Source organism: Lampris incognitus, chromosome 1 (assembly GCF_029633865.1).
Source record: "Lampris incognitus isolate fLamInc1 chromosome 1, fLamInc1.hap2, whole genome shotgun sequence".
In the NCBI taxonomy this organism is placed as follows: domain Eukaryota; kingdom Metazoa; phylum Chordata; class Actinopteri; order Lampriformes; family Lampridae; genus Lampris; species Lampris incognitus.
In genome coordinates, this window is record NC_079211.1 from 53,145,540 (window position 1) to 53,172,414 (window position 26,875).

The window sequence follows — 26,875 nt, forward strand, 5'->3', positions numbered from 1 at the left end:
TATGACGGAGGACGCCTTCGCTGTTTACAATGGCGGCTAAATGCTAAGTTAATCAAAGAATTCAGTGTATATTTGTTACGTTTGCAGCAAAACACCTGGGGAAATCGGGCAGAATACCGTCAACAGAGCGCTTCGGGGATGTCCAACAGAACCGCCTATTTCTACGACCCGGACGTGGGCAACTTTCATTACGGTGAGTCGGGTGTGAGGGAGCAGGCCTGCGAGAGGGAGTCGCTTCGGACGCTATGAGCCGGGGACACGCCGGGCAGGGGACTGGGCTGGGCTGCGGTTCCAGCGGCCGCGCTTCTCGTTGCGGGCCTCCGGTTCATTCATTTACATTTTCATGTTGCGTTTTATGCGTGATTTCCCACGTGGTGCCCATCTTACCCACAGATAACTTACACTTCTGCTCAATTCTGTACCATACTCCTCTCATTACAGCTCAACATACATATATATTATATAAAGTACGTATACAGGACATATCCATATAACATATTACAGGGACAAACACAGTTGTCCATCTCATAGTTAACATGAAGGCTCACGCGCCAATGTCTCCAGATATGTGATGAGAAACGAACATAAGTCTTTACAAGGTTGGTTAAAGTATAAGTCTTTACAGGGCTGGTTAAAGTATAAGTCTTTACAGGGTTGGTTAAAGTATAAGTCTTCACAGGGTTGATTAAAGTATAAGTCTTTATAGGGTCTGTTAAAGTATAAGTCTTTATAGGGTTGGTTAAAGTATACGTCTTTACAGGGTTGGTTAAAGTACAAGTCTTTACATGTTGGTTAAAGTATAAGTCTCTACAGGGTTGGTTAAAGTATACGTAAGTCTTTACAGGGTTGGTTAAAGCCACAGTAACATTATTCTCTGACTTGTGTGGGCGGCACGTGCATTTCTACGTCATGTTTCTTAACAGTACTTGATACGTAGGTATACCAGTATTAACGTAGGTATACCAGTATTAACGTAGGTATACCAGTATTAACAATATTAACGTAGGTATACCAGTATTAACGTAGGTATACCAGTATTAATGTAGGTATACCAGTATTAACGTAGGTATACCAGTATTAACAATATTAATGTAGGTATACCAGTATTAATGTAGGTATACCAGTATTAACGTAGGTATACCAGTATTAATGTAGGTATACCAGTATTAATGTAGGTATACCAGTATTAATGTAGGTATACCAGTATTAACAAACATAGCATTGTTATGTACCACTTAAAGTATGCATACTACCTTTTCTGCAACCACCCCATAAATGAGCAGTATACAGAGGCGTACCACAGTGAGGCTTTAACACACATAGTACAAATCTGAAACTTAAGAATCACCATGTTAGCCTCCGTAGCCAAAGTGCAGCCTAGCAGGATATGGATATATCTGTCACCTGTTAGATGTTCTGTAATATAGTGACCAAGGTGTTTAATCTCACTGCACACCTCACGAGCAGTTATCATCCGCATATTTGCTCTTGCTCTTGAGACGAGATTGAGATGGTTTGGACATGTGTGGAGGAGAGATGCTGGGTATATTGGGAGAAGGATGCTGAATATGGAGCTGCCAGGGAAGAGGAGTAGAGGAAGGCCAAAGAGGAGGTTTATGGTTGTGGTGAGGGAGGACATGCAGGTGGCTGGTGTGACGGAGGAAGATGCAGAGGACAGGAAGAGATGGAAACGGATGATCCGCTGTGGCGACCCCTAACGGGAGCAGCCGGAAGTAGTAGTAGTAGCACACCTCAACAGCATTATTACTCAGATGAAAATCAGGAAAAACTAATTTTCTATCTTCTTTGGATGTGAGACTCTGCACCATACGGGGGACATATGTTCATATGGGGTTCATACGGGGGACATATCTTCAGTAACTGCTGTAACCCTGCACTGTATGGAGAGAAACAACCAAAACATCTGCATGCATTAGGTGGTTAATATCCATATTTCCGATAACACAGCCAGTTTCGTACCCGTTTAGCTGCTTCGGCAAGTCATCAGTGTAGACATTGAACAGGGAAGGAGAGGCAGTCCCGCTCTGTCTGAGCCCTCTGCTAACCTGAAAACCCGTCTTGCCTCATCTAACCTGCATAGTGTGGTGAGCACACCAGAACACTTTCCTTATGGTATCTGCTCAGGGATTTTGTTACGTTATCGACCGGTTGTTGCATTGTGAGTTTTTCTGACATTTTTGAATACGTTTTGTGTCGCTGTTACATTCCGTCGTGTCTTTACATATAAGTTCTTACATGTCTTTCTTTTGCAAGAGCCTGCATAAGGATTTGCAGGCATGCTTTTCTCAAAGAGCGTTTTGTGGCATTCTCTGCTTTAACCCTCTGTCTGTTCACAGACAGAGGGTTACAAGGGACAGCAGGATGTCAGAAATGTCCTCGGCCAGATAAGAACCCAGGACATTGTTGTTAGTCTTGAGACTTTATGAGGCTGTGTACACTTGTTTTCACCATGTGCCGGTGAGCCGATCACACGTGGACAGCTCTGAGTAGGTCAGTTCACACCTGGTGTTACAATGCGGTAGAACTCTCATCCTTCAATCAATGGCCGTTTCCCTCAATGCACAAGCGTCTAAAATTCAGACATTAGCTGAGGAAATGATTACTTTGCATAATGCACCCTGTATGAAAAAGTCGGGTTGTCTTCTCTGTCTGTTGAGGCATGATAGGCCCCCAGGGTGTACCCCAGGGTACAAGGCCCTTATTGGGAGGCTGCCATCCTATATCACATCTATGCTAGTTTGGTCCTCTGGACCACATCAAACTCTGTCTAATGACTGGCTGTCACAGCAAGTCCTTCGAGTTTGTACTGAGCCCGGGAGACCTACTTTGGTTTCTATGCTCCGACCACCTGGAGCTCTTTACAATGCACCCTACCAATTAATGCTTTGGTAACCCGTGGTCAATTTAAACCTATGATTACAAACCTTCAGCTCCTTTTTGTACCTGTTTTAATTGATCGTTTTCTTTTAACTTGCATCTTATTGTTTTGTATCTTTCTAAGTCATTTTAAACTGCTACTCGATATCATTGTAAACGAGGGCCAGCCCTCAATGATTTTTCGAGTTTAAATAAAGGCAATGATTCATGTCAGGAACTTCTATCAGAGCCCACACTTGTAGCCGAGGCTATGGACATCAACCTAGATGGTAGACTAGATGCTAGACTGCAGACAGTGTTTTTTCAATGAGGCAGATGTTAAAATATCAGTGGCAGCTGGCCAGTACAGGGCGCTGGGGCGCCGCCCCCTTCCAATATCAAGAGATGAAAATCTACTTAAACATATATAATTTAGCTGTATAATGCAAATAATGATGAAATAAAAAGTGTATTTCAGTCTGTGAGCGCCTGTCAACAGCATTAAATATTGGTTCAAATGGTATTTGGTTGATTTCTGTCTGAATACATATACTTCCTGGGTAAGGGGCACTGGCCAAACGGTACCTTATCTAAGCCCTCAGACTTCTGGCGAGCAGGTGACCTGAGGCTGCTGTCTGATTGATTTCTTCAGGTTTTCCTTGGGGCGCAGTTCTGTGCGCCCCAAGACACTCCCACTTTTATTGGCAGTGAATTGGTGTTGTTGTAATGTGTTTTGATCTAATGTGATTGGACAATTCTCGTGGCTGTCAATCATGTTCACACCCACCACGACACCTCGTCTCGACTGTCAATCATCCACCGTCTACGAACCCTGATAAAATCTATAGGCTACATTGTCCTAAGTAACTCTGTGACTGTGTGGACATTAAAGCAGCTGTCAGGTGTGCTGCGCCAAGGTAAAATGCGCCCCCCCCCCCCAAAAAAATTTTTTTTAGCACCAGCCGCCACTACAAAATATCTGAAGAAAAGTCCTCAAGTAATTTTCAGGAACAAAAAAAATTAAATTGCACTTGATTCCATTATTTCACAACTCAACACACGATTCAGTGCACCGAAGCAGATATGCGATGAGTTTTCCATCTTGTGGAACTTGAGGAACGTGTCAGAGGAGTGCATTACTGCATCCTGCAGAAAGCTGTCTGCAAAATACAAAATACGATTTGACAGATTGTCTCAAAAGGCGGATTAATCACATAAAATCGGTTTACAATGCTACATTCGAGAAGAACCTAGGGCCTTTGGAGTTACTGAATCTTATGTATGACATGGAGCTTCACAGCATTTATGGTGACTTGTGCATCTTACAGCGCATGTTTTTGTGTTTACTGGTGACTGTCTCAGGTGGTGAACGTGCATTCAGTAAGATGAAACTTGTAAAAAACTATTTGCACTCTACTATGTCTTCACACAGATTAAATGGTTTGGCACTGCTTTCAATAGAGAGCCACTTGGCGCAGAATCTGGACTTTAAGACATAATACATGACTTTGGTAATAAAAAGGTGCAGCGGATGACTGACTGTTTTTTGAACATTTTTGGATGACATTTCAGTTGTCCCAACAATAAAGCATGACGTTGACTATTCCAAGCGAGATGTCAAGCATATTTTTATTTTAATTGGGGCGGGACCAGTTGAAATAATTTTGTCCCGGGCCCAGGCGTCACCCACGCCAGCCCTGGTAAATAGTTTCACATTATTACAATGGTATGGATGCAGCAACTGCACCAGATAGAGACAAATAATCTGATGAGGAAAATTAACTGAGTGAGTTGGAGAGTCATGCTCCAATTGTTTTCCTCCTTTCATTTTGTGCTAAAAATACACAACAAAAGTTGAAGCTCATTCTTAAAACTCGTTATATTGGAAAATGTAAAAGTCTGAAGACCAGAGTTTGTAGCTCTCAACGTAACCCTGTCAGGCTCGACCAGATCACATCAGTTCAGGCTCAGATTATTTAATTATTCCAGCGGGTTTGAGAGGGTCGGGCTCTGTGCTGCAGTTGATAAATGAACTTGAACCTGAAGTTGAACTTGAATGTTCAAGAGGGCGGGGGCTCTTCCACAGTTGTGGGTCTGATGTGTGCTAGAAATTACAGAAAAGGTAAAAAAAAACTCAACCCAGAGGAGGCTTTGGTGACTGCATAAGCAGTCCTTCATTGCGGCCTGGGACACATGTGCATTTACACTTCAATTGCGATGTGGACAAATGCATCCCAGGCCACCTCCGAATGTGGCCTTAGCAAATGATTGGATCTCAAGATGCATTGAGGCTGCATTGGGTGCATTCACACCTGTACTTATTGTCCACTTGTGATCAGATCACCCAAGACGCATGTTAATATAAGGTGTAAACAGCCTCTATGATAAAGAATCTTTCTATTTGAGACACCAGGAGGACCCGAAGTCATCTTTTCTGACCACCTTGATGAAAGCACCAAATTCACAAATCTCCAGTGTCTGAAATACCACTGCTTGCCTAGTTACATTAGTTTCATTTTAAAGTAGCGTGGGTCACCGGGAGAAAATGTTCTCTGTTTCTATTGGGCAGCTTATTCTGTCACTGGCAGAAGTCACCTCATGTCAGTGAGTCCATTCTGGGCCCAGTCCTTCTTTACAGATACATGCCACACATATTACCTGCTCAGAGGTCATATTATTCACCAGCATGTTATTGATTAACACATGTATGCCAATGATACCCTGCTGGTGTTGTCTGTAAATCCAAGTGATCTGAAGCAGCTGGCCATCTAACTTGACTTTTTTTTTTCAATTCAAAGTTGGGCTCTCTGGGTCCACTACTGTTAGTTCTCAGATCTAAAACTACCTTGGTCCAACTTGTTCCGCTTTTATCTCAAAGCTCTAAGAATGCTGGAGTCATTTTTAAGGTGGATGAAAAAGTTGATAGTTTTGCAGTTACTGTATGTTTTCACAATTGAAACACTTTCGTCATCTCTTCTTGACCACTGACACTTATAAGCTCTCTCATGTCCAGCACATTACATCCAACTAAAAGATATGCCCTATTACCCCAGTTCTCAGTGATTACGTGTGCACTTTAGGACGTATTCCAAAATTGTCTTCTTCACTTGTTAGGTGTATGTTGGCCTTAGTAACAAGTGCCGTTCCATAGATTTTGATTCCTTATGATCCCAAGAAGGGCGGCATGGTGGCGCAGTGGTTAGCCCAGTGGCTTCACAGCAAGGGTTCGAGGCCCGGGGTAGTCCAACTTTGGGAGTTGTCCCGGGTCGTCCTCTGTGTGGAGTTTGTGTGTCCTCCCTGTGTCTGCGTGGGTTTCCTCCGGGTGCTCCGGTTTCCTCCCACAGTCCAAAGACATGTAGGTCAGGTGAATCGGTCAGGTGAATCGGCTGTACTAAATTGTCCCTGTGTGTGTGTGTGTGTGTGTGTGTGTGTGTGTGTGTGTGTGTGTGTGTGTGTGTCGGCCCTGTGATGGTCTGGCGGCCTGTCCAGGGTGTCTCCCCACCTGCTGGCCTATGACTGCTGGGACATGCTCCAGCATCCCGCGACCCTGACAGCAGTTTGGATAATGGATGGATGGATGGATGGATGGATGGTCCCAAGAACAGCCTCAGATCTTTGTGTTCTTTTGCTGACTCCCAAAACTTAACTGGAAACTGAAACTAAACTAAAACTAAAGCTCTGAAATAACCTGCCCAACCATATGAGGCCCATCAGTCTCGTACTGCACCCTCACTTAAAAGGCTTTTGAGGGCTGCTTTTGCTTGAACTATGGTCCAGATTCACATTTTGGTTCAGTCGGTATGTGTTTATCACGTGATTATTGATTGTAAAAGTTGTTCTTTATAAACCAGTCTTGAAATTTTGTTTTGAGAAAAAGTGCATTACTCTGTTTAATGTTGTGTTGTTGTGTTCAGTGATATATAATCATTGACTTGTGTCCGTTAGGTGCTGGCCACCCAATGAAGCCCCACCGCTTGTCCCTGACACACAGTCTGGTGTTGCATTATGGACTCTACAAGAAGATGATGGTGAGCATGGATTTATACCGGGTTCGGTTCCTCTGAGCTCATCTGTAGTGAACGTGCATGTACTCACAGTTAATGTACCGAGCATCCTTCCACTGTCTCATGTGTTCCTCCGCTGCCCTCCAATGCCCCACTGAAACTGAGGGGGACTTTTCCATCCCGTCTTGTCAGGTGTTCAAACCGTACAAGGCATCTCAGCACGACATGTGCCGGTTCCACTCCGAGGACTACATAGACTTCCTGCAGAAGGTCAGCCCCAATAATATGCAGGGCTTCACGAAGAGCCTCAACACGTTCAACGTGGGCGACGACTGGTAAGCCTCCCAATCTCAGTCATCCCCCTTTAAACACACAGGTTTCAAACACAAATGACAACATTTGTACTGATAAACCTGTGTGTGTGTGTGTGTGTGTGTGTGTGTGTGTGTGTGTGTGTGTGTGTGTGTGTGTGTGTGTGTGTGACGACGACAACGTAAGTCCTGTGTTTCCAGGTCTGTTTGAGTTTTGCTCCCGATACACAGGAGCATCTTTACAGGGTGCGACGCAGCTCAACCACAAGGTAGCGCACATGTATACATGCCTACACACGCACACTATGTTGTATACATGTGTTGTATACTTGTGTTGCGCTTCAGTCACATTCCGGCGTCAGCTCTGTCAGCGCAGGAGTCGAGCTCCTCGGCTGGTTTGAAAGTAAACCAGGCTGGAGGCTTGATGTGTGGACACTAAGCTGATGCTGGATATAAACCAGTCTCTGAAGGCTGTGATGCTTTCAGGGGATTTGGGACCATTATTGACAGTGATGCTGTTTTTTTGTTGGGGGGGGTTTTCCTCCTCTCCTCAGATTTGTGACATTGCCATCAACTGGGCGGGGGGTCTGCATCATGCCAAGAAGTTTGAGGTGAATACAAATCATTTCCGTCGGTGTCTGCCTGTTTTGCCGTGTTCTGTGTGAAGTGGTTGTCTCTGCCGTTGCTGACGGTTTTCTGTGTCTCCAGGCGTCCGGGTTCTGCTACGTCAATGACATTGTCATCAGTATCCTGGAGCTGCTCAAGTAAGATCACACCCTGCTGAATAAACATCACCACATGTTGCCCGACTCTGCTGCTTCCTGGTCATCACAGCTGTGTGTGTGTGTGTGTGTGTCTGTCTGTGTGTGAAGGTCTTCCCTTGAAACCATTCAATGATATTGACATTGATCGTGTTAAAGCTGCAGTCCACAAATTTTCTCCAGTTAATAGGTTATGTTATGCTTTTGACTCATGATGACGACGTGGTGATGCTGTTAGACAGTCAGTATTACTGTAGGATGTGATGCTGGTAGACAGACAGTATTACTGCAGGACAGTCAGTACTACTGCAGGACAGTCAGTATTACTGCAGGACAGACAGTATTACTGTAGGATGTGATGCTGGTAGACAGACAGTATTACTGTAGGATGTGGTGATGCTGGTAGACAGACAGTCAGTATTACTGCAGGACAGTCAGTATAACTGTAGGACAGCATGCTCCAATGGACAATCTCAGAACCCAGAGGCTAAATCGTCACTAGAGGATTTAGCTCCTGGAGCCAATATTTCGACCAGTATTTTGGGGCTTTCGTTGTAGTTGCTGCTGCTTGCTTCCATTCCCTGTGAAGGCTTCCTCTTCATTGTTCCTCGTCATTGTTTACAGTCACATTAGCGGCTTGAGACGTTCGAATGGAGTTGAAAGACGATGGCTACAACCGGATTGTTTTACAAGTCATCGACACGAGTCGAACATTTCTCCACAAAATTCTCAAACATTTGATACTTTCTGTTGGTGTTTTGGGACCAGTCGACATTTCGGCCGATGCGTTGGACCTCTCGCTCCCCACATGGACTGTCACCAACATGCAAACAAAGCATGTTCCTGTAGAAATCACCTACTTAAACATGATTGGTCTATACTACTCGGACTAACATGGAAATGGGAACAAGAACGCTTCCGATATATATGTATAGTAATGACCACGGATGACTAGACTCACTAGCCATTGGCTAACAGGTCAGACCCTTTAGTCGACTGGTTAACAGAGTCGCCTGTGGTGCAGGAGAGACTCGGGTTCGCGTCCTGGCTGCGGCGGTTCCTAGCTGCCCCCATAATTCACTACATTGGTGTCAGAGGTGGGATGATGAGACCGTGAGGCCATCGGAAGCGCGTGCGCACAGAGCCATGAGGGAGCTGATATGCTGAAACGCGGGGACGCGCTTCCTGGGGGGGGGGTAGTGTAATGATCGCAGATGACTAGCCTCGCTAGCCTTTGGCTAACGGGTCAGACCCTTTAGTTAACGCGGTTGCCTGTGGTGCGGGAGTCCCGGTTTGTGTCCCAGCTGCGGCAGTTCCCAGCTGCCCCCAGAATTCGCTACAATATATGTGTGTGTGTCTGTGTGTATATGTTAATAGAGATGACATTATAGCTGGATGGAGGAGGCAGAGAGAGCTCGGACTATATAGCAGCCATATGTCAGCTTACCAGTAAATAGTCTGCACCCTTGTAAAATGGATCCTGAGACCAAAGTTAACAAAGTCTAAGGTATTACAGACTACATCAAACTGTATGGGAACACTGTTGTACAGTAATACTTGTTGCCATGGCTGCACTGGCATCACATTTAAATCTTTTTCCCTGCTGGAGTCGTTTCAAACATGTATGTACTTGCCGCTGCAGCGGTGGTCATCTTACCCAGTCAGAACATTGACCTTCGGTATACGGAGCCTGGGGACAGTCTCCTGCCATGGTACACATGCCAGGTAGTGGGATGCAGCCTGACTGCATGATCCAGGTGGATAAATTAAAGATTGTGTAGGGATAAACTTGTGTATTCCAGCTTTAATAGGTCAGCAAGTGTGTGGTGTGTTGTGTGTTCTTTGGGAGGCGTCCAGATAGACATGACCTACGACAACATCCAGATAGACATGGCCTACGACAGCATACAGATAGACATGGCCTACGTAAACGTCCAGATAGACGTGGCCTACGTAAACATCCAGATAGACATGACCTACGTAAACATCCAGATAGACATGACCTATGACAACATGCAGATAGACATGGCCTACGACAACATCCAGATGGACATGGCCTACGACAACATGCAGATACACATGGCCTACGACAACATCCAGATGGGCATGGCCTACGTCAACATCCAGATAGACATGACCTACGACAACATCCAGATGGACATGGCCTACAACAACATCCAGATGGACATGGCCTACGACAACATCCAGATGGACATGACCTACGACAACATGCAGATACACATGGCCTACGACAAGATCCAGATGGACATGACCTACGACAACATGCAGATAGACATGGCCTACGACAACATGCAGATACACATGGCCTACGACAACATCCAGATAGACATGGCCTACGACAACATCCAGATACACATGGCCTACGACAACATCCAGATAGACATGGCCTACGACAACATGCAGATACACATGGCCTACGACAACATCCAGATAGACGTGGCCTATGATAGCATGCAGATAGACATGGCCTATGAAAACGTCCAGATAGACATGGCCTACAATACGACAACATGCAGATAGACATGGCCTATGACAGCATGCAGATAGACATGGCCTATGACAACATGCATATAGACATGACCTACGACAACATGCAGATAGATATGGCCTACGACAACATACAGATGGGCATGACCTACGACAACATGCAGATAGACATAGCCTACGACAACATGCAGATAGACATGGCCTACGACAACATGCAGATGGACATGGCCTACGACAACATACAGATGGGCATGACCTACGACAACATGCAGATAGATATGGCCTACGACAACATGCAGATGGGCATGGCCTACGACAACATGCAGATAGACATGGCCTACGACAGCATGCAGATAGACATGGCCTACGACAACATCAGTGTGTGTGTTGCAGATACCACCCGAGGGTTTTGTACATCGACATAGACATCCACCACGGCGACGGCGTGCAGGAAGCCTTTTACCTGACTGACCGTGTCATGACGGTGTCCTTCCACAAGTACGGGAACTACTTTTTCCCAGGGACAGGTAAGCTGCTGCTCGTGTCACAAACACCACAGGTATCATTCCTTTACTCATCCATTGCCAAAGAAAAACTAATCTGCCCGTGAAGCGACTTTTAGTCAGGCATTTAGCCTTTTTACACTGCTGTCAGTGGGAGGATACAAACATGTCTTCACTGTCACGTTCTGGCTGTGCTGCGCTGCGCCCCTGTTAGTTTTGAGACTCAAGACTTCAACCCGTTACATGGCTGTCAAAGAGCCATTTACAGTGTATATACTGTATATATACGGTATACGCACAGTATATATACATATACAGCATACACACAGTATATATACAGTATATATACAGTATATACAAGGCTCAGCATTTTCGGTTTTTACCGAGTTTCACTGAAAAATACCCAGATTTTTAAACTGATTTTCACCCGGATTATATGTTTCCATGGATCCAAACGTTGTTCCTGTTTGTGTGAGGTTATTTAACAGTGTCCTCTTGTGGCGAAATTCGGCATGCTGGATGGCTTTGAAAAATAAAAACCGAAAACGCTGAGCCTTGAGTATATATACAGTACACAAACAGTATATATACATATACAGTATATATACAGTATGTATATATACAGACGGGCGATACAGGCAGAGTGACACGTCAGGGTTTCTTTGGTAATCAGGTATTGGTGGTTTACCCCAGAACTCCAGCATCTTTCAGGCATTATTGTAAGGTAATTATAATAATTAATGATTATGAGGTAAATTGTTTGGGGCTAATAGCAGTTGCTACTCTGGTCTTGATCTTGGTGTTTAAAGTAGGGCTGCAGAAACTCTTTTTTTCCCCCTTTTTCTCCCCAATTGTATCTGGCCACTTACCAATTACCCCACTCTTCTGAGCCATCCCAGTCTCTGCTCTAACCCCTCTGCCGATCCGGGGAGGGCTGCAGACTACCACATGTCTCCTCCCATACATGTGGAGTAACCAGCCGCATCTTTTCACCTGACAGTGAGGAGTTTCACCAGGGGGACGTAGCGTGTGGGAGGATCATGCTATTCCCCCCAGTTCCACCTCCCCCCTGAACAGGTGCCCCAACCAACCAGAGGAGGTGCTAGTGCAACGACCAGGACACATACCCACATCTTCATACATACCCACATACTTCACACTTACTTCACACCTGCAGACACGGCCAATTGTGTCTGTAGGGACGCCCAACCAAGCCGGAGGTAACACAGGGATTCAAACCAGCGATCCCCTTGTTGGTGGGCAATGGAATAGACTGCCACGCTACCTGGACACCCCACATTGTTTTATTGCATTTATTGCTTACAGTTTGTCAAACCCTACAAAGGGAATTCCATCGTGTTGCTGTTCAGCTGAAGACGTGTGTATCAGTCTGTGTTTGTTGTGTGTGTCTGTGATGCAGGGGACATGTACGAGGTGGGGGCAGAGAGTGGTCGGTACTACTGTCTCAACGTACCACTCAGAGATGGCATCGATGACCAGAGTCAGTCCACTTCTTGTTTTCTTTCTCTTACTTGCCTGTTTTGTGGTTGTTTTCACAGTCGATGCTTTCAGCAGCATGAGCCGGGGGGTGCTATTCCAGACCAAATTATAATATTACGTCAGGATTAAAGGGTGTTTGAAATGTTGGAAAGATCTTGAAGTGTAACTGTAGCCAGAATGAACTGGTTCTGACTGGGTAGCCCGAATGATCTGGTTCTGACTGGGTAGCCAGAATGAACTGGTTCTGACTCGGTAGTCAGACTGAACTGGTTCTGACCGGGTAGAACGACTGTTTCTGCAGTTTTGAATCCAAAGATATTTAGAATAGCATAGATGTAAACTCTGAAAATCAAATTACTGAGTTTTTAAGAGTTTGTCCATCTCATCCATCTCATACAGCTCATACTTCTCATACAGCTCATACATCTTATACAGCTCATACATCTTATACAGCTCATATGTATCATACAGCTCATACGCCTCATACAGCTCATACAGCTCATACAACTCACACATCTCATACAGCTCGTACATCTCATAATCTCATACTGCTCATACATCTCATACATATCATACAGCTTATACCTCTCACAGCTCATGCATCTCATACATCTCAGACAGCTCATACATCGCATACATCTCATACAGCTCACACATTTCATACATCTCATGCATCTCATACATCTCATACACCTCATACAGCTCATTCAGCTTATACATCTCATACAGCTCTAATACATCTCATACATCTCATAAAGCTCATACATCTCATACAGCTCATATATCTCATGCATCTCATACAGCTCATATAGCTCATACATCTCATGCAGCTCATACAGCTCATACAGCTCACACATCTCATACAGCTCATACATCTCATACAGCTCATACATCTCATACACCTCATACAGCTCATACATCTCATACAGCTCATACATCTCATACAGCTCATACATCCATACATCTCATACATCTCTTATAGCTCATACATCTCATATATCTCGTACAGCTCATATATCTCATACAGCTCATACAGCTCATACATCTCAGTCAGCTCTAACTGGAGTAAATAATTTTGTGCCACTAGATAGACCCATGCCCAATATCTCTTGAACGTATGCTGCTTAAGTCTTTCTGTTTACCTCGCTGTGTGTGTGTGTGTCTGTCTGTCTGTCTCCGTCTGTGTGTCTGTCTCTCTGTTCTGTCTGTCTGTCTCTCGCTGTCTGTCTGTCTGTATCTCTCTTTCTCGCTGTCTCTCTCTGACTGTCTGTCTGTCTGTCTGTCACTCAGGCTACAGACAGTTGTTTCAACCCGTCATCAAACAGGTAGTAGATTTCTACCAGCCCACCTGCATCGTTCTACAGGTGAGTCTCAGTCATCACTGCCCATCTTTTTATTTTTATTTTTTTTAATTTTATCAGCAGTGATTGGGCGGGCCAGTGAGTAATTCCTAACAGTGGATTATTTCCCCTGTACATGCTAGAAAATCCATTGTGTGACAAGTTATCCCATGTTTCATTGTAAGTTAAAATTGACAGGGATAAAAGAACATACACTACCGTTCAAAAGTTTGGGATCACCCAAACAATTTTGTGTTTTCCATGAAAAGTCACACTTATTCACCACCATATGTTGTGTGAAATGAATAGAAAATAGAGTCAATACATTGACAAGGTTAGAAATAATGATTTGTATTTGAAATAAGATTTTTTTTACATCAAACTTTGCTTTCGTCAAAGAATCCTCCATTTGCAGCAATTACAGCATTGCAGACCTTTGGCATTCTAGCTGTTAATTTGTTGAGGTAATCTGGAGAAATTGCACCCCACGCTTCCAGAAGCAGCTCCCACAAGTTGGATTGGTTGGATGGGCACTTCTTTGAGCAGATTGAGTTTCTGGAGCATCACATTTGTGGGGTCAATTAAACGCTCAAAATGGCCAGAAAAAGAGAACTTTCATCTGAAACTCGACAGTCTATTCTTGTTCTTAGAAATGAAGGCTATTCCATGCGAGAAATTGCTAAGAAATTGAAGATTTCCTACACCGGTGTGTACTACTCCCTTCAGAGGACAGCACAAACAGGCTCTAACAGGTACTATTTAATGAAGATGCCAGTTGGGGACCTGTGAGGCGTCTGTTTCTCAAACTAGAGACTCTAATGTACTTATCTTCTTGCTCAGTTGTGCAACGCGGCCTCCCACTTCTTTTTCTACTCTGGTTAGAGCCTGTTTGTGCTGTCCTCTGAAGGGAGTAGTACACACCGGTGTAGGAAATCTTCAATTTCTTAGCAATTTCTCGCATGGAATAGCCTTCATTTCTAAGAACAAGAATAGACTGTCGAGTTTCAGATGAAAGTTCTCTTTTTCTGGCCATTTTGAGCGTTTAATTGACCCCACAAATGTGATGCTCCAGAAACTCAATCTGCTCAAAGAAGTGCCCATCCAACCAATCCAACTTGTGGGAGCTGCTTCTGGAAGCGTGGGGTGCAATTTCTCCAGATTACCTCAACAAATTAACAGCTAGAATGCCAAAGGTCTGCAATGCTATAATTGCTGCAAATGGAGGATTCTTTGACGAAAGCAAAGTTTGATGTAAAAAAAATCTTATTTCAAATACAAATCATTATTTCTAACCTTGTCAATGTCTTGACTCTATTTTCTATTCATTTCACAACATATGGTGGTGAATAAGTGTGACTTTTCATGGAAAACACGAAATTGTTTGGGTGATCCCAAACTTTTGAACGGTAGTGTATGTCTTATTAAAAGATAGTTATGAAGCATTTAACAGTAGTAGGTGTTCTTGCACATGGCTGAGGTGTTTTCTTGCACATGGCTGCGGTGTTTTCTTGCACATGGCTCAGGTGTTGGTATGAGGTGATCACGGTTAGAATGATGTAAAGTGAGACCCTGTTTGCAGAAAGTAAAGCCAGTGGTTTTCCCCCTGCAGTGCGGAGCAGATTCTCTAGGATGTGACAGACTGGGCTGCTTCAACCTCAGTATACGAGGACACGGGTGAGACTGGCCTAGTCCAAACGTCCTGTACCAAACACAGATGCCTCTGGTCCAAATGTTGTGGCCCCTCTACTGGCTTTCTTTGCACCGAGAATGATGAAATTCAAGAAATGTCGCTGTAGATAAAAAATGATTTGCATGTGTTTTTCATACAAGACATAGAAGCATTTTGTAACTGCAGTCTGATTTACTGCCCCATTTGTAGTAAACGAGGCAGGGGTGGGCAATCTTATCCAGAAAGGGCTGGTGTGGGTGAAGGTTTTTGTTCCAACCAAGCAGTTACACACCTGTGTGTCCTCATCAAGTTCCTCAGCAGAGACTCTACTGGTGGATTAGTGGGATCAGGTGTGTAACTGCTTGATTGGAACAAAGACCTGCACCCACACCGGCCCTTTCTGGATAAGACTGCCCACCCCTGAGCTAGGAGCTTGAAGGTTTTATCAGAGGATATTTCACATCTGCCCTAAGTAGACCGCCTACCATTTGTATTACACAAGACAATGTATGGACAGGGCTAGGACTGAACTTCTGAGAATAGTACTATCAATGATACTAGTACTGTATCATTGATACTAGTACCAGTACTAGTTCTAGGCAGCACGGTGGCGCAGTGGTTAGCGCGGTCGCCTCACAGCAAGAAGGTCCTGGGTTCGAGCCCCGGGGTAGTCCAGCGTTGGTGGGTCATCCCGGGTCATCCTCTGTGTGGAGTTTGCATGTTCGCCCCGTGTCTGCATGGGTTTCCTCCGGGGGCTCCGGGTTCCTCCCACAGTCCAAAGACATGTAGGTCAGGTGGATCACCGTACGAAATTGTTCCTAGGTGTGTGTGTGTGTGTGTGTGTGTGTGTGTGTGTGTGTGTGTGTGTGTGTGTGTGTGTGTGTGTGTGTGTGTGTGTGTGTGTTGCGGCCCTGTGATGGAGTGGCGGCCTGTCCAGGGTGTCTCCCCGCCTGCCACCCAATGCCTGCTGGGATAGGCTCCAGCATCCCCACGACCCGAGTTGGGAATAAGCGGCTTGGATAATGGATGGCTACTAGTGACAGTTGTGACACAGCTGGGAAGTCATGTGATACCAGTTGTATAATATTCACAGTAGCTACTGCTAACAGGACAAAAGTACTTTTGGGTGTGTTATTGTGTTCATGGCTCTGTGTGTCCCACAGCGAGTGTGTGGAGTTTGTGAAGAGTTTTAAGATTCCCCTGTTGGTCCTGGGAGGTGGAGGCTACACAGTCAGGAATGTGGCTCGCTGCTGGTAAGCCCAAAACTGAAGGAATGAACAGATACTGCTTTTTCACTGCTGATACCGATTCAGAGTACCAATCTTTACATATTGGACGATAGTGAGTACTGAGCTAATCCATTACTGTTACTGAACACTGCAGACAAACCGTTAGTTTGAGGTAAATGGTCAAAATAACAGAAAGTCCTTTTCCCACCATTAAAGAAATACATGCTTCTGTGTGCTGGAAATGCAATAAATGAATCCATTTTGATTTTATTTATGACCTTTTACTCATGGCTTTTGCTATCGGGTTTTAACCTTGGCTAAAAGTTCTAATTTAGCCCGGTAGGCCCGATATCCAGTCCCTGCATCCCACCACAGTCCCTGGCTGTGTGATGCTCAGTCATTGGCAAAGAAGATCTGAGAAATCATCTCCTAATCAAAAAATGAATGAAGAAGGAGGTCCTGGTGGCGTGGCGGTCTATTCCGTTGCCTACCAACACAGGGATCACTGGTTCGAATCCCCGCGTTACCGCCGGCTTCGTCGGGCATCCCTACAGACACAATTGGGCATGTCTGTGGGTGGGAAACCAGATGTGGGTATTTGTCTTGGTCGCTGCAATAGCGCCTCCTCTGGTCGGTCAGGGTGCCTGTTCGGGGGGAGGGGGAACTGGGGGGAATAGCGTGATCCTCCTCACTGTCAGGTGAAAAAAAGCAGCTGGCGACTCCGGATGTATCGGAGGAGGCATGTAGTAGTCTGCAGCCCTCCGCAGATCAGCAGAGGGGGTGGAGCAGCGACCGGGATGGCTCAGAAGTGTGGGGTAATTGGCCGGATACAATTGAGGAGAAAAGGGAGAAAAATTTCCCCCTCCCCCCCAAATAAAATAAATGAATGAAGAGAAAATGTAGACACGTTGATACTTTTCATTACTTAACTGACATCAAGGATATTATTATTTTATTGAAATGTTGTGCTATTTAATTGCAGGACCTATGAGACGTCTCTACTGGTAGATGAATCTATCAGTGATGAACTGCCTTATAGTGGTGAGTCATACTCCATCACATTCATTGTTGTAGTTGCATTGATTTTATTCATTTTGCTAGCAGAGGTACCCGGCGTTGCCGGGTTAGGGAAACTGTTCTCACCAAAACAACAACACAATCTGATCTTTACGATATAATCGATGACGAAATATAGGATAATTTATGATATGATACATGTGATAAACGAATGTCGAATAAACTAATCTTATTAACGACAATGATCAAATGTCATAATTAGAAATCCATTCATCAAGCTTCTTTGCCAATGTGTGTATTAATCACTCAGTGCTCAAGCGCCTCAGGGTAAACCATGTTGCGTGCCTTCAGGCTATCATTGACAATGTTAGGTGTAGTGCCTCCCTTGACCACTGGAAAGATTTGCCGGAAGTCACCACAAAGCATCGTTGGAAAGCCTCTTTCACAAATAAATCCAATTTTTTACTTGGTTTTTGAAATATTTTTCTAACTGTGCAATCCTTACAAAGTGCTGATTCTAAAGATACGTTTCTTTTTGTTCTACAATGAGTATTTCTGGAGTTTTAAGTGAACATACAAACATACACTCACTTCATATATATAGATTTTTTTTTTCCATACTAAAACATTCATACTGTAAGGCAGAGTTTACCTATCTACACATTGGGACCCCAAATGTTTTACAAGCCAGGGCCCCCACCCCCGAGTAGTGTATCTGTGTGTCTGTATAAAGCCTGTGTGTTAGCATGAAAGACCACTTAAGTAGGAATCTAGGCTAAAAGTTGAAAAACTGAGTTGGCCCCTGTTGGAGGTTTAGTTCAGATTTGCTTAGTTAGTGAAGGCATTAATTCAGGATTCAATTCTGTAAATCTAATTCACGTACAGCCCTTCCAGCCAGTCAGAGCCTCTTCTCTGCTCTCTTTCCTCCACAGAGTATTTTGAGTACTTTGCTCCAGACTTCACGCTGCACCCAGATGTCAGTACCAGGATAGAGAACCAGAATTCAAGACAGGTAAAACACACGTATATACTCTCTACACACACACCCAGGAAAATAATCACTTCATGCAGTTTATGAAATCAGACATACTTAAAAATGATAAGAAAGTAATGTTGGTTAGTATGTTATCCCATACAAATGAAACATTCTATGTTCAATGAACTAAGGAAAGATTTCGTCCGAAATTGCTATCTTTTGAGATAACTGTGTTGTCCAAAGGCCATTTTGATTTTGTCTGGGTCAACATCTGATGTCACATACAGTTACCGGCCTGCACGCCTGCCATCTTGAGTACAAAACCCATGTAACCTATATAAGCCATATAACCCATATATCACATGTAACACATCATCTTCTTCAGCAGTTCATTGAAACACATTTGTCATAGGCGAATGTTGTTTGAGTTGCTCTGTTATGGCTTGCATGGTGAGCCTTATCATAGGCTTCTTGTCTCTTTTTTGTTCAGCAGCTGTTCTCGATTGCCTGTCTCCCAGCTGGAGTCATTTATGCCGCAGATCTTCATGTGGTGCTTGAGCGCATCTTTGAAGCGTAGCTTCTGGCCTCCCTGCTTCCTTTTTTCCTGGCACAGCTCCCTGTAGAGAACCTCCTTTGGTAGGCGGTTGTCTGGCATTCTTCTCATGTGGCCAGCCCACCTGAGCTGGGAGGCTGTTATTAGGGCTTCAACACTGACAGTACCAGCACGTCTCAATACTTCCATGTCAGGCACCTTGTCTTCCTATCTGATTCGTAGCAGCTTTCGCAGATGACGAAGCTGTATGCTGGTGAGCTTCTTGATGTGCTTGTGATACAGGGTCATGCATTCAGTGGAGTATAGTAGAGACAGGAGAACAGCTATGTTGTAGACCTTGATCTTTGTTGTCGGCCCGATGTCATGGTGGGACCAAAGTCGTTTGTGGAGGGCACCAAAGGCTTTTGTGGCTGCTTGGATTCTTCTGTCCACTTCTAGGTCAGAGGAGTTTGTATCTGTCACAGCAGTGCCCAGATAGATAAAGCACTCAGTGGTCCTCAGAGTTGCTCCATTAACCAAAATACTGGGCTGACCTTCTTCGGGGCTTAACTGAGGGGGAGGCTGGTACAGAAGCTCTGTTTTGGAGACGTTGATCTTCAGTCCAAAGAGGGTAGCCGCTGAAGACAAGCGGTCTACTATTTCTTGCATTTCTCCAGGATCATTGGCAACCAGAGCTGAGTCATCTGCATAGAGAAGCTCTCGAACACAGAGTTCTCTTGTTTTGGTAGACGCCTTGAGTCTCGCAAGATTGTAGAGGTTTCCATCTGTTCGGGTCCTGATGGACAAGCCACCTCCTAAATTGGCTGACATTATTTCTAGGACTGCAGCGAGATATAACGTGAATAGGGTCGGTGCAAGCACACATCCCTGCTTCACTCCATGCTTGATGTTGAAAGCATCGCTGACGTCTCCTCCAATTGATACTTTCCCTGTCATATCATCGTGGAAAAGTCTGATAATGCTGATCAGTTTCTGGGGGCAGCCATAAGTCTCTAGCACTTTCCACAGTGTATCTCTATCAACAGTGTCAAACGCTTTTGAAAAGTCCACAAAAACAATGTTAAGTGGCTGGTGCTGTTCTGTTGCTTTCTCTTGGAGTTGTCTCAGGGTGGAGATCATATCTGGGGGATCTAGCAGATCTGAAACCACATTGGCTTTCAGGCAAAACTTCTTCTGAAATTATCTTTATCGGGTTCATTATGATCTTAGCCAGGACCTTTCCAGCAGTTGACAGAAGTGAGATCCCACGGTGGTTTCCGCAATCACTTCGTTCACCCTTCTTGTAGATGGTCACAATCAAAGCATCTCTGAAGTTTTGAGGATGGCATAGGTTCTGCCAACAGGCATTATAGAGCTTTAGTAGCTCTGACTTAAGTATTGAACCACCATGCTTCAGGATGTCTGATGGGATGCCATCTTGTCCTGGTGCCTTCCTACTTCTGGTGTCTTTAAGTGCTTTCTCTACTTCAGCCATTGTGATCGGCTCACAGAGGTCTTCTCTTATCGGCCTTCTTGTAAGCCACCGGCATACATTTGGATATGCTGATCCTTCTTGATTCAAGAGGGTGCAGAAGTGCTCTTTCCGTCATTCTGTGATCTCTTCCAGGTCAGTACACAGCTTACTTCCATCTGCCATTTTTACTGGTGCTATCACATTGCTTCTTGGGCTGTAGATGGCTCTCAGCGCAGTGTAGAGTCCATGCATATCATTTCAATTTGCTAAGGCCTGCAGTTCTTCTGCTTTCTTGCTCCACCAGTTGTTCTTCATCACTCTAATCTCCTTCTGGACTTTGGCTTTAATTGCCTTGAAGGCCGATTGACTCCTCTCAGAGTTCTCTTGCAGGTGGGCATTGTGAAGCATTTGCTTTTCCTGTAGTAGTTCTTGGATTGCTTCATTTTGGTCCTGGAACCAGTCAGGTGATTTTCTTTTTGGATGACCAAGCACCTCTTCTGCTGAATTATAGATGGTCTCTTTCATTTGTGTCCAGCATTCTTCAACGTTACTTACGCCTGTTGCAACCCTTTCTTCATCTTGAAGAGCAGATGTGATTGCTGCAGCTAGTCTCATTGATCTTCTGTGCTTGTTAGCTTGTTGGTATCCAGTTTCTTCTTTTGTGACTTCATCTTTAGTTTTATTTGCGACTGTGTTCGGACCAGGTAGTGATCAGTTGAGCATTCCACTCCACGCATCACCTTTGTTGAGAGTACTTCTGTCAAGATTGCCCTGCGAGTCACAATGTAGTCTAACAAATGGAAATGGTTTGATCTTGGATAAATCCAGGTGAAGTAGTTCTTTTTGGGCTGAGAGAAGAAGGTGTTTGTGATACACAGGTCACACTCAGCAGAGACATTCAACATAAGGTCGCCATTGGTATTCTTATTGCCCTTGCCGAACTTTCCGATGACACCCTCATAGGTTAAGTGGTCCTTGCCTATCCTTGTATTGAAGTCTCCTAAAATGAGAAGCTTGTCTGCGCTTGGTACACTGTCTGCTACTTCAACCAATTTCTGGTAGAAAGATTCCTTGTCTTCATCTGGACACGCCTCCTCTCAGAGATTCCTAATGGTAGAGTGGGCAATCTGGACGCAATTCTTTTGGTAATGTCAAAGACCACATTAATCTCTCCTTCTATCGGCCTTTCCAATCCAGAAGAAGGTGTAGCTGCTCTCTTGTATTTCTCCTTGGTCTTAAATCCTTGTTTCTTGGACAGCAGCAATGTCAATGCGGTATCTCTCTAGGTCCTTAGCGATCAATGCAGTTCTTCTCTCAGGTCTGGTGTGGTTGTCCAACATGGTCCGAACATTCCATGTCGCAACGGTCAGTTTCACTTTCTTGCATTTTCGACTGCTGAAGTGAAGACCCACTGGCTGCGGCGAACCAGCCATGTAGTTTCTGAGCAAGCTTTTTTTACCCCACCTTTTCTAGGGGCTACCCCTTACAGGGCGGGCAGTGCTTTCCCTGAAAAGGGCTGCCTCACATAGCTGCCTCGACCCTGTTGTTGCCCAGGATTCAACAGAGTTGCGACCATCACATGTGAGTCACCTATGTGCAGAGGTGCCGCTAGTAGCTTCCAGCTCCTTAGGCTGCTACCATCATGTTCATTCTGTCGCCATAGGACTTTGTAAACGCTCTTCTCGCAAGTGCTTTTTCCATCAAGCTCTCCTCACATCATGCCTTGCACAGTAGTTGAGACAGTCGGTGTCGTGCCCCCGCCGCACAGTCTCTCTGGACCTCAGAACCCATTCCTAAGCGGTACACCATAGTGCAACGGGCTCAGTAGATAAAGAGGTTGCCTTGCAGTGATAGCTTACTTGTCAAGTGATGCCATCCATTGAGCAACAGAGTGGTTCCTCTGCATGCCATCTGATGTTTGTGCCATTGGACCGATAGCGCTCATGATCCTTTTGAGCTCTTCTGCCGCACACACCATCGAGGGCCCTGCTGCCAGCGCCTTCTTGGATTTGAATTCAGAGTTACCTTCAGGCAGTTGAAACAGATGCAGATAGTACCATCTACTGTCATAATGGTAGCAGCAAAGGCTGACCTGACTTGCATATAACACATATAACCCATGTGACCCAGATAATCCATGTCACCCATAACCCATGTAACGCATATGACCCATGTGACCTATATAACCCATGTAACCCATATGACCCATGTGACCTATATAACCCATATAGCCCATATGCTATAACCCATATAACCAGTGGAGGGGAAGAAGAGGCGACTTCCATGTCTCACACATGTGGTTTTGGAAGTGCACTAAGTGCTCAGGAGGGATTACATTTCCTATATGCACCATGAATAATGTTCATTATCCCATATGTTGGTAGTATGTGACCTGTATATTGAAAGCCGGTGGTCTTCAGCTGTGTGCCCTGCAGGGCCATGTGTAGCACACATTAAACCAGGGGGGAGGTAGCGGGGTTTGTTTTTGGGTGCATTACTAACTCCACTGTACATGGATGGAAGCTAAAGGTGTAAAAAGTAGATGACAAAGACTTAACAAACCAGTTAAACAAGTGATGAGGTGCATGTGTTCATGGTAAATGACCAGTATATACCAGTTAACAAGTGATGAGGTGCATGTGTTCATGGTAAATATGAACAGTATATACCAGTTAACAAGTGATGAGGTGCATGTGTTCATGGTAAATGACCAGTATATACCAGCTAACAAGTGATGAGGTGCATGTGTTCATGGTAAATGACCAGTATATACCAGTTAACAAGTGATGAGGTGCATGTGTTCATGGTAAATGACCAGTATATACCAGTTAACAAGTGATGAGGTGCATGTGTTCATGGTAAATGACCAGTATATACCAGTTAACAAGTGATGAGGTGCATGTGTTCATGGTAAATACCAGCTAACAAGTGATGAGGTGCATGTATTCATGGTAAATGACCAGTATATACCAGCTAACAAGTGATGAGGTGCATGTATTCGTGGTAAATGACCTGTATATACCAGCTAACAAGTGATGAGGTGCATGTATTCATGGTAAATGACCAGTATATACCAGCTAACAGGTGATGAGGTGCATGTGTTCATGGTAAATGACCAGTATATACCAGTTAATATGACCAGTATAGCTGGCCGGTGTGCATTTTTGTTAAGCTGTTGACACTTTAAATTATCTCTGTGTGTTTTGTTAGTGTTCTTCTGTAGTATCTGGAGCTCAGATCTGACTGTGTGTGTGTGTGTGTGTGTGTGCGCACGCGTGCTCAGTACTTGGAGCAGATCCGTCAGACAGTGTTCGAGAACCTGAAGATGCTGAACCACGCTCCCAGTGTCCAGATCCACGATGTGCCCTCGGACTTGCTGGGCTACGAGCGCAATGACGACCCTGACCCGGATGAGCGGGGGGCAGAAGATAATTATACCAGGTACACACACACGCCCGCCGTCATTAAGACTATTGTGCAGGGGACAGATGGCTTCATGCTGGAGTTCCTCTCTCATGAACATGGATGCACACACAGGCAATACATTCACGGGGCGTCCGGGTAGCGTGGCGGTCTCTTCCGTTGCCTACCAACACAGGGATCTCCGGTTTGAATCCCCGTGTTACCTCCAGCTTGGTCTGGCGTCCCTACAGACACAATTGGCCGTGTCTGCAGGTGGGAAGCCGGATGTGGGTATGTGTCCTGGTCACTGCACTAGCGCCTCCTCTGGTCGGTCGGGGTGCCTGTTTGGGGGGGGGGGGGAGTAGCGTGATCCTCCCACGCGCTACGTCTTCCCTGGTGAAACTCCTCACTGTCAGGTGACAAGTGGCTGGTGACTCCACATGTATCGAAGGAGGCATGTAGTAGTCTGCAGCCCTCCCTGGATTAGCACATGGGATGGAGCAGCGACCAGGATGGCTCGGAAGAGTGGGGTAATTGGCTGGGTACAATTGGGGAGAAAAAAAATCCACAAAAAAAAGATTTGTATTCGGTGACAACAATGGAAAAGAGAAATAAGTAAGGAGTGCTCTTATTAGGGTGTCAGGGTTTTGGGACTACATTGGTCTACGTTTTCTGATGGGGTTGACTTGAAGAGCAGCTGTAGGTAGACAATCGGTATACTCTAGATGATCCTTATACCCTGGAAGTGTTATTCCTGGAAGTGTTACAATGATTGGTTAGGGTTAGGGTAAATGTGCCGTTGGCTACTACTACTACTACTTTGCTGCCAGCATGACAGTTTAAACACAGGCAACAACCGTTCAAAGTAGGCTGGAAGGACCCTTAACCGACTGACCAATAGAATTGCTTTGTAACAACTTCCGACTTCCAGGGTATATGGGTCGTCTCCCTGCAGCAGCCGCAGGTCTCTGCAGGGTATGAAGTCAGCGCCACACTCGGTCATACAGTCACTGATGCAATGATCCTGTGACTAAATCACTTTCAATGATGTCACTTCCTCAGGCCGGAGGCAGCCAATGAGTTCTATGACGGGGACCACGACAACGACAAAGAGAGCGATGTGGAGATTTGACCTAAGGAAAAAAAAGAATGAAACGGACAGACTCCCCTCCTCCTCGACACCCCCCCCACCCCCCCACCTATGATTTCATCCATCCATCCGACCATTCAGGTCGTACATCTGATCCCTGAACCAGGTTCCAGCTGAAGAGTTCCCTGAACCCTGAGCACAGACAGAAGAACAGGACTCGTGACCCCTCAGCTTTTGACACAGGTGCCCCGACCGACCAGAGGAGGCGCTACTGCAGTGACCAGGACACATACCCACATCCGGCTTCCCACCCGCAGACACAGCCAATTGTGTCTGTAGGGACGCCTGACCAAGCCGGAGGTAACACGGGGATTTGATCCGGGGATCCTCCTGTTGGTAGGCAACGGAATAGACCACTACACCACCCTGACACCCCAGATAGCATCTTTTGAGCTTCAGCGTCAGAAATTGCCCAACTTGTAACCAACAGTCTAGTCAGCACACAGGGGCCTCATCAGGGAACATGGACCTGGTCTTCATCATCAGCTTTATCTCTGTAATGCTTTATAATACACTTGATTTGTTGGACCTGTACCTGGGTTTTGCATTCATAACGAGTTACAAATGAATTTACGTTCTGTCCATACTAAGCTCTCCCCCCAGCTTGTTGTCTTCATGAAGCAGTGTGGGCACAGGGGACTGCAGGCTATTCATCATACTAAGCTCTCCCATCAGCTCGCTGTCTTCATGAAGCAGTGTGGGCATGGGACTGCAGGCTCTTCATCATGCCATGTTAGTAGTGATGTGCCTTACATCAACCTGGACCATCACACCCTGCTGTCGACCTGGTGAACTCCTTCACATCATGGTCAAGGGTTTTGAATGACATGGACATGGACGAGGTCCCTGGACTTGACTATGAAGAACCAGGTCCCAGCATCGTCTAAAAATCTTGTATTCCTCTCCCATTCCTCTTCACTGTCCTTTCTACTGTATATACAAGTGTATGATTTGTCATTGTGTTTATATTGTTAAGGAAAATTGTGACATTTATACCTCTTTTATAACTGTTTGGTCTGTGATTATTTACCGGTGTGATACCTGTCTGCTTTGACACGTAACCCACGTCAGTATACACGTGACCAGTTTGTCTCTTCCAGACCTTGATGAAGGCTCCTTCCCCCTCACAGAATGTCTCGTGTACCTCGTCCTCAAGGCCAAGGTACACTACACTTACTGAACAACGATGTTGTGAGACCACATGACGTCAGAAGACTGAAAGGTGGTAGTCTGATACTGTCCATCCATCCATCCATCATCCAAAGTGCTTATCCTGCTCTCGGGGTCCCGTGGGATGCTGGAGCCTATCCCAGCAGTCATTGGGCAGCAGGCGGGGAGACACCCTGGACAGGCCGCCAGGCCATGACAGTGCCAAGAGAGAGAGAGAGACACACACACACCTAGGGACAATTTAGTACAGCTGATTCACCTGACCTACATGTCTGGACTGTGGGAGGAAACCGGAGAACCTGGAGGAAAGCCATGCAGACATGGGGAGAACATGCAAACTACACACAGAGGACGACCCCCAAGGTTGGACTACCCCGGGGCTCGAACCCAGGACTAAAACAGAATAAACGAAACTAAATCAGAGTAGACTAAATTAAAACAGTAATAAAACT

At 45.3% G+C, this 26,875-nt stretch overlaps 1 protein-coding gene across 1 annotated transcript; it reads left to right on the forward strand.

Moving 5' to 3' along the window:
* On the forward strand, nucleotides 1-26,837 carry hdac3 (histone deacetylase 3). The gene is made up of 15 exons (XM_056275541.1): nucleotides 1-193; nucleotides 6,823-6,905; nucleotides 7,074-7,216; nucleotides 7,380-7,461; nucleotides 7,747-7,803; nucleotides 7,901-7,956; nucleotides 10,855-10,988; nucleotides 12,385-12,465; nucleotides 13,755-13,828; nucleotides 15,414-15,478; nucleotides 16,637-16,726; nucleotides 17,685-17,743; nucleotides 18,652-18,731; nucleotides 23,985-24,142; nucleotides 25,166-26,837. The coding sequence occupies exons 1-15, from the start codon at nucleotides 139-141 to the stop codon at nucleotides 25,233-25,235; spliced, it is 1,287 nt and encodes a 428-aa protein (XP_056131516.1). The 5' UTR covers nucleotides 1-138; the 3' UTR covers nucleotides 25,236-26,837.
* The last annotated feature ends 38 nt before the right edge of the window (nucleotides 26,838-26,875 follow it).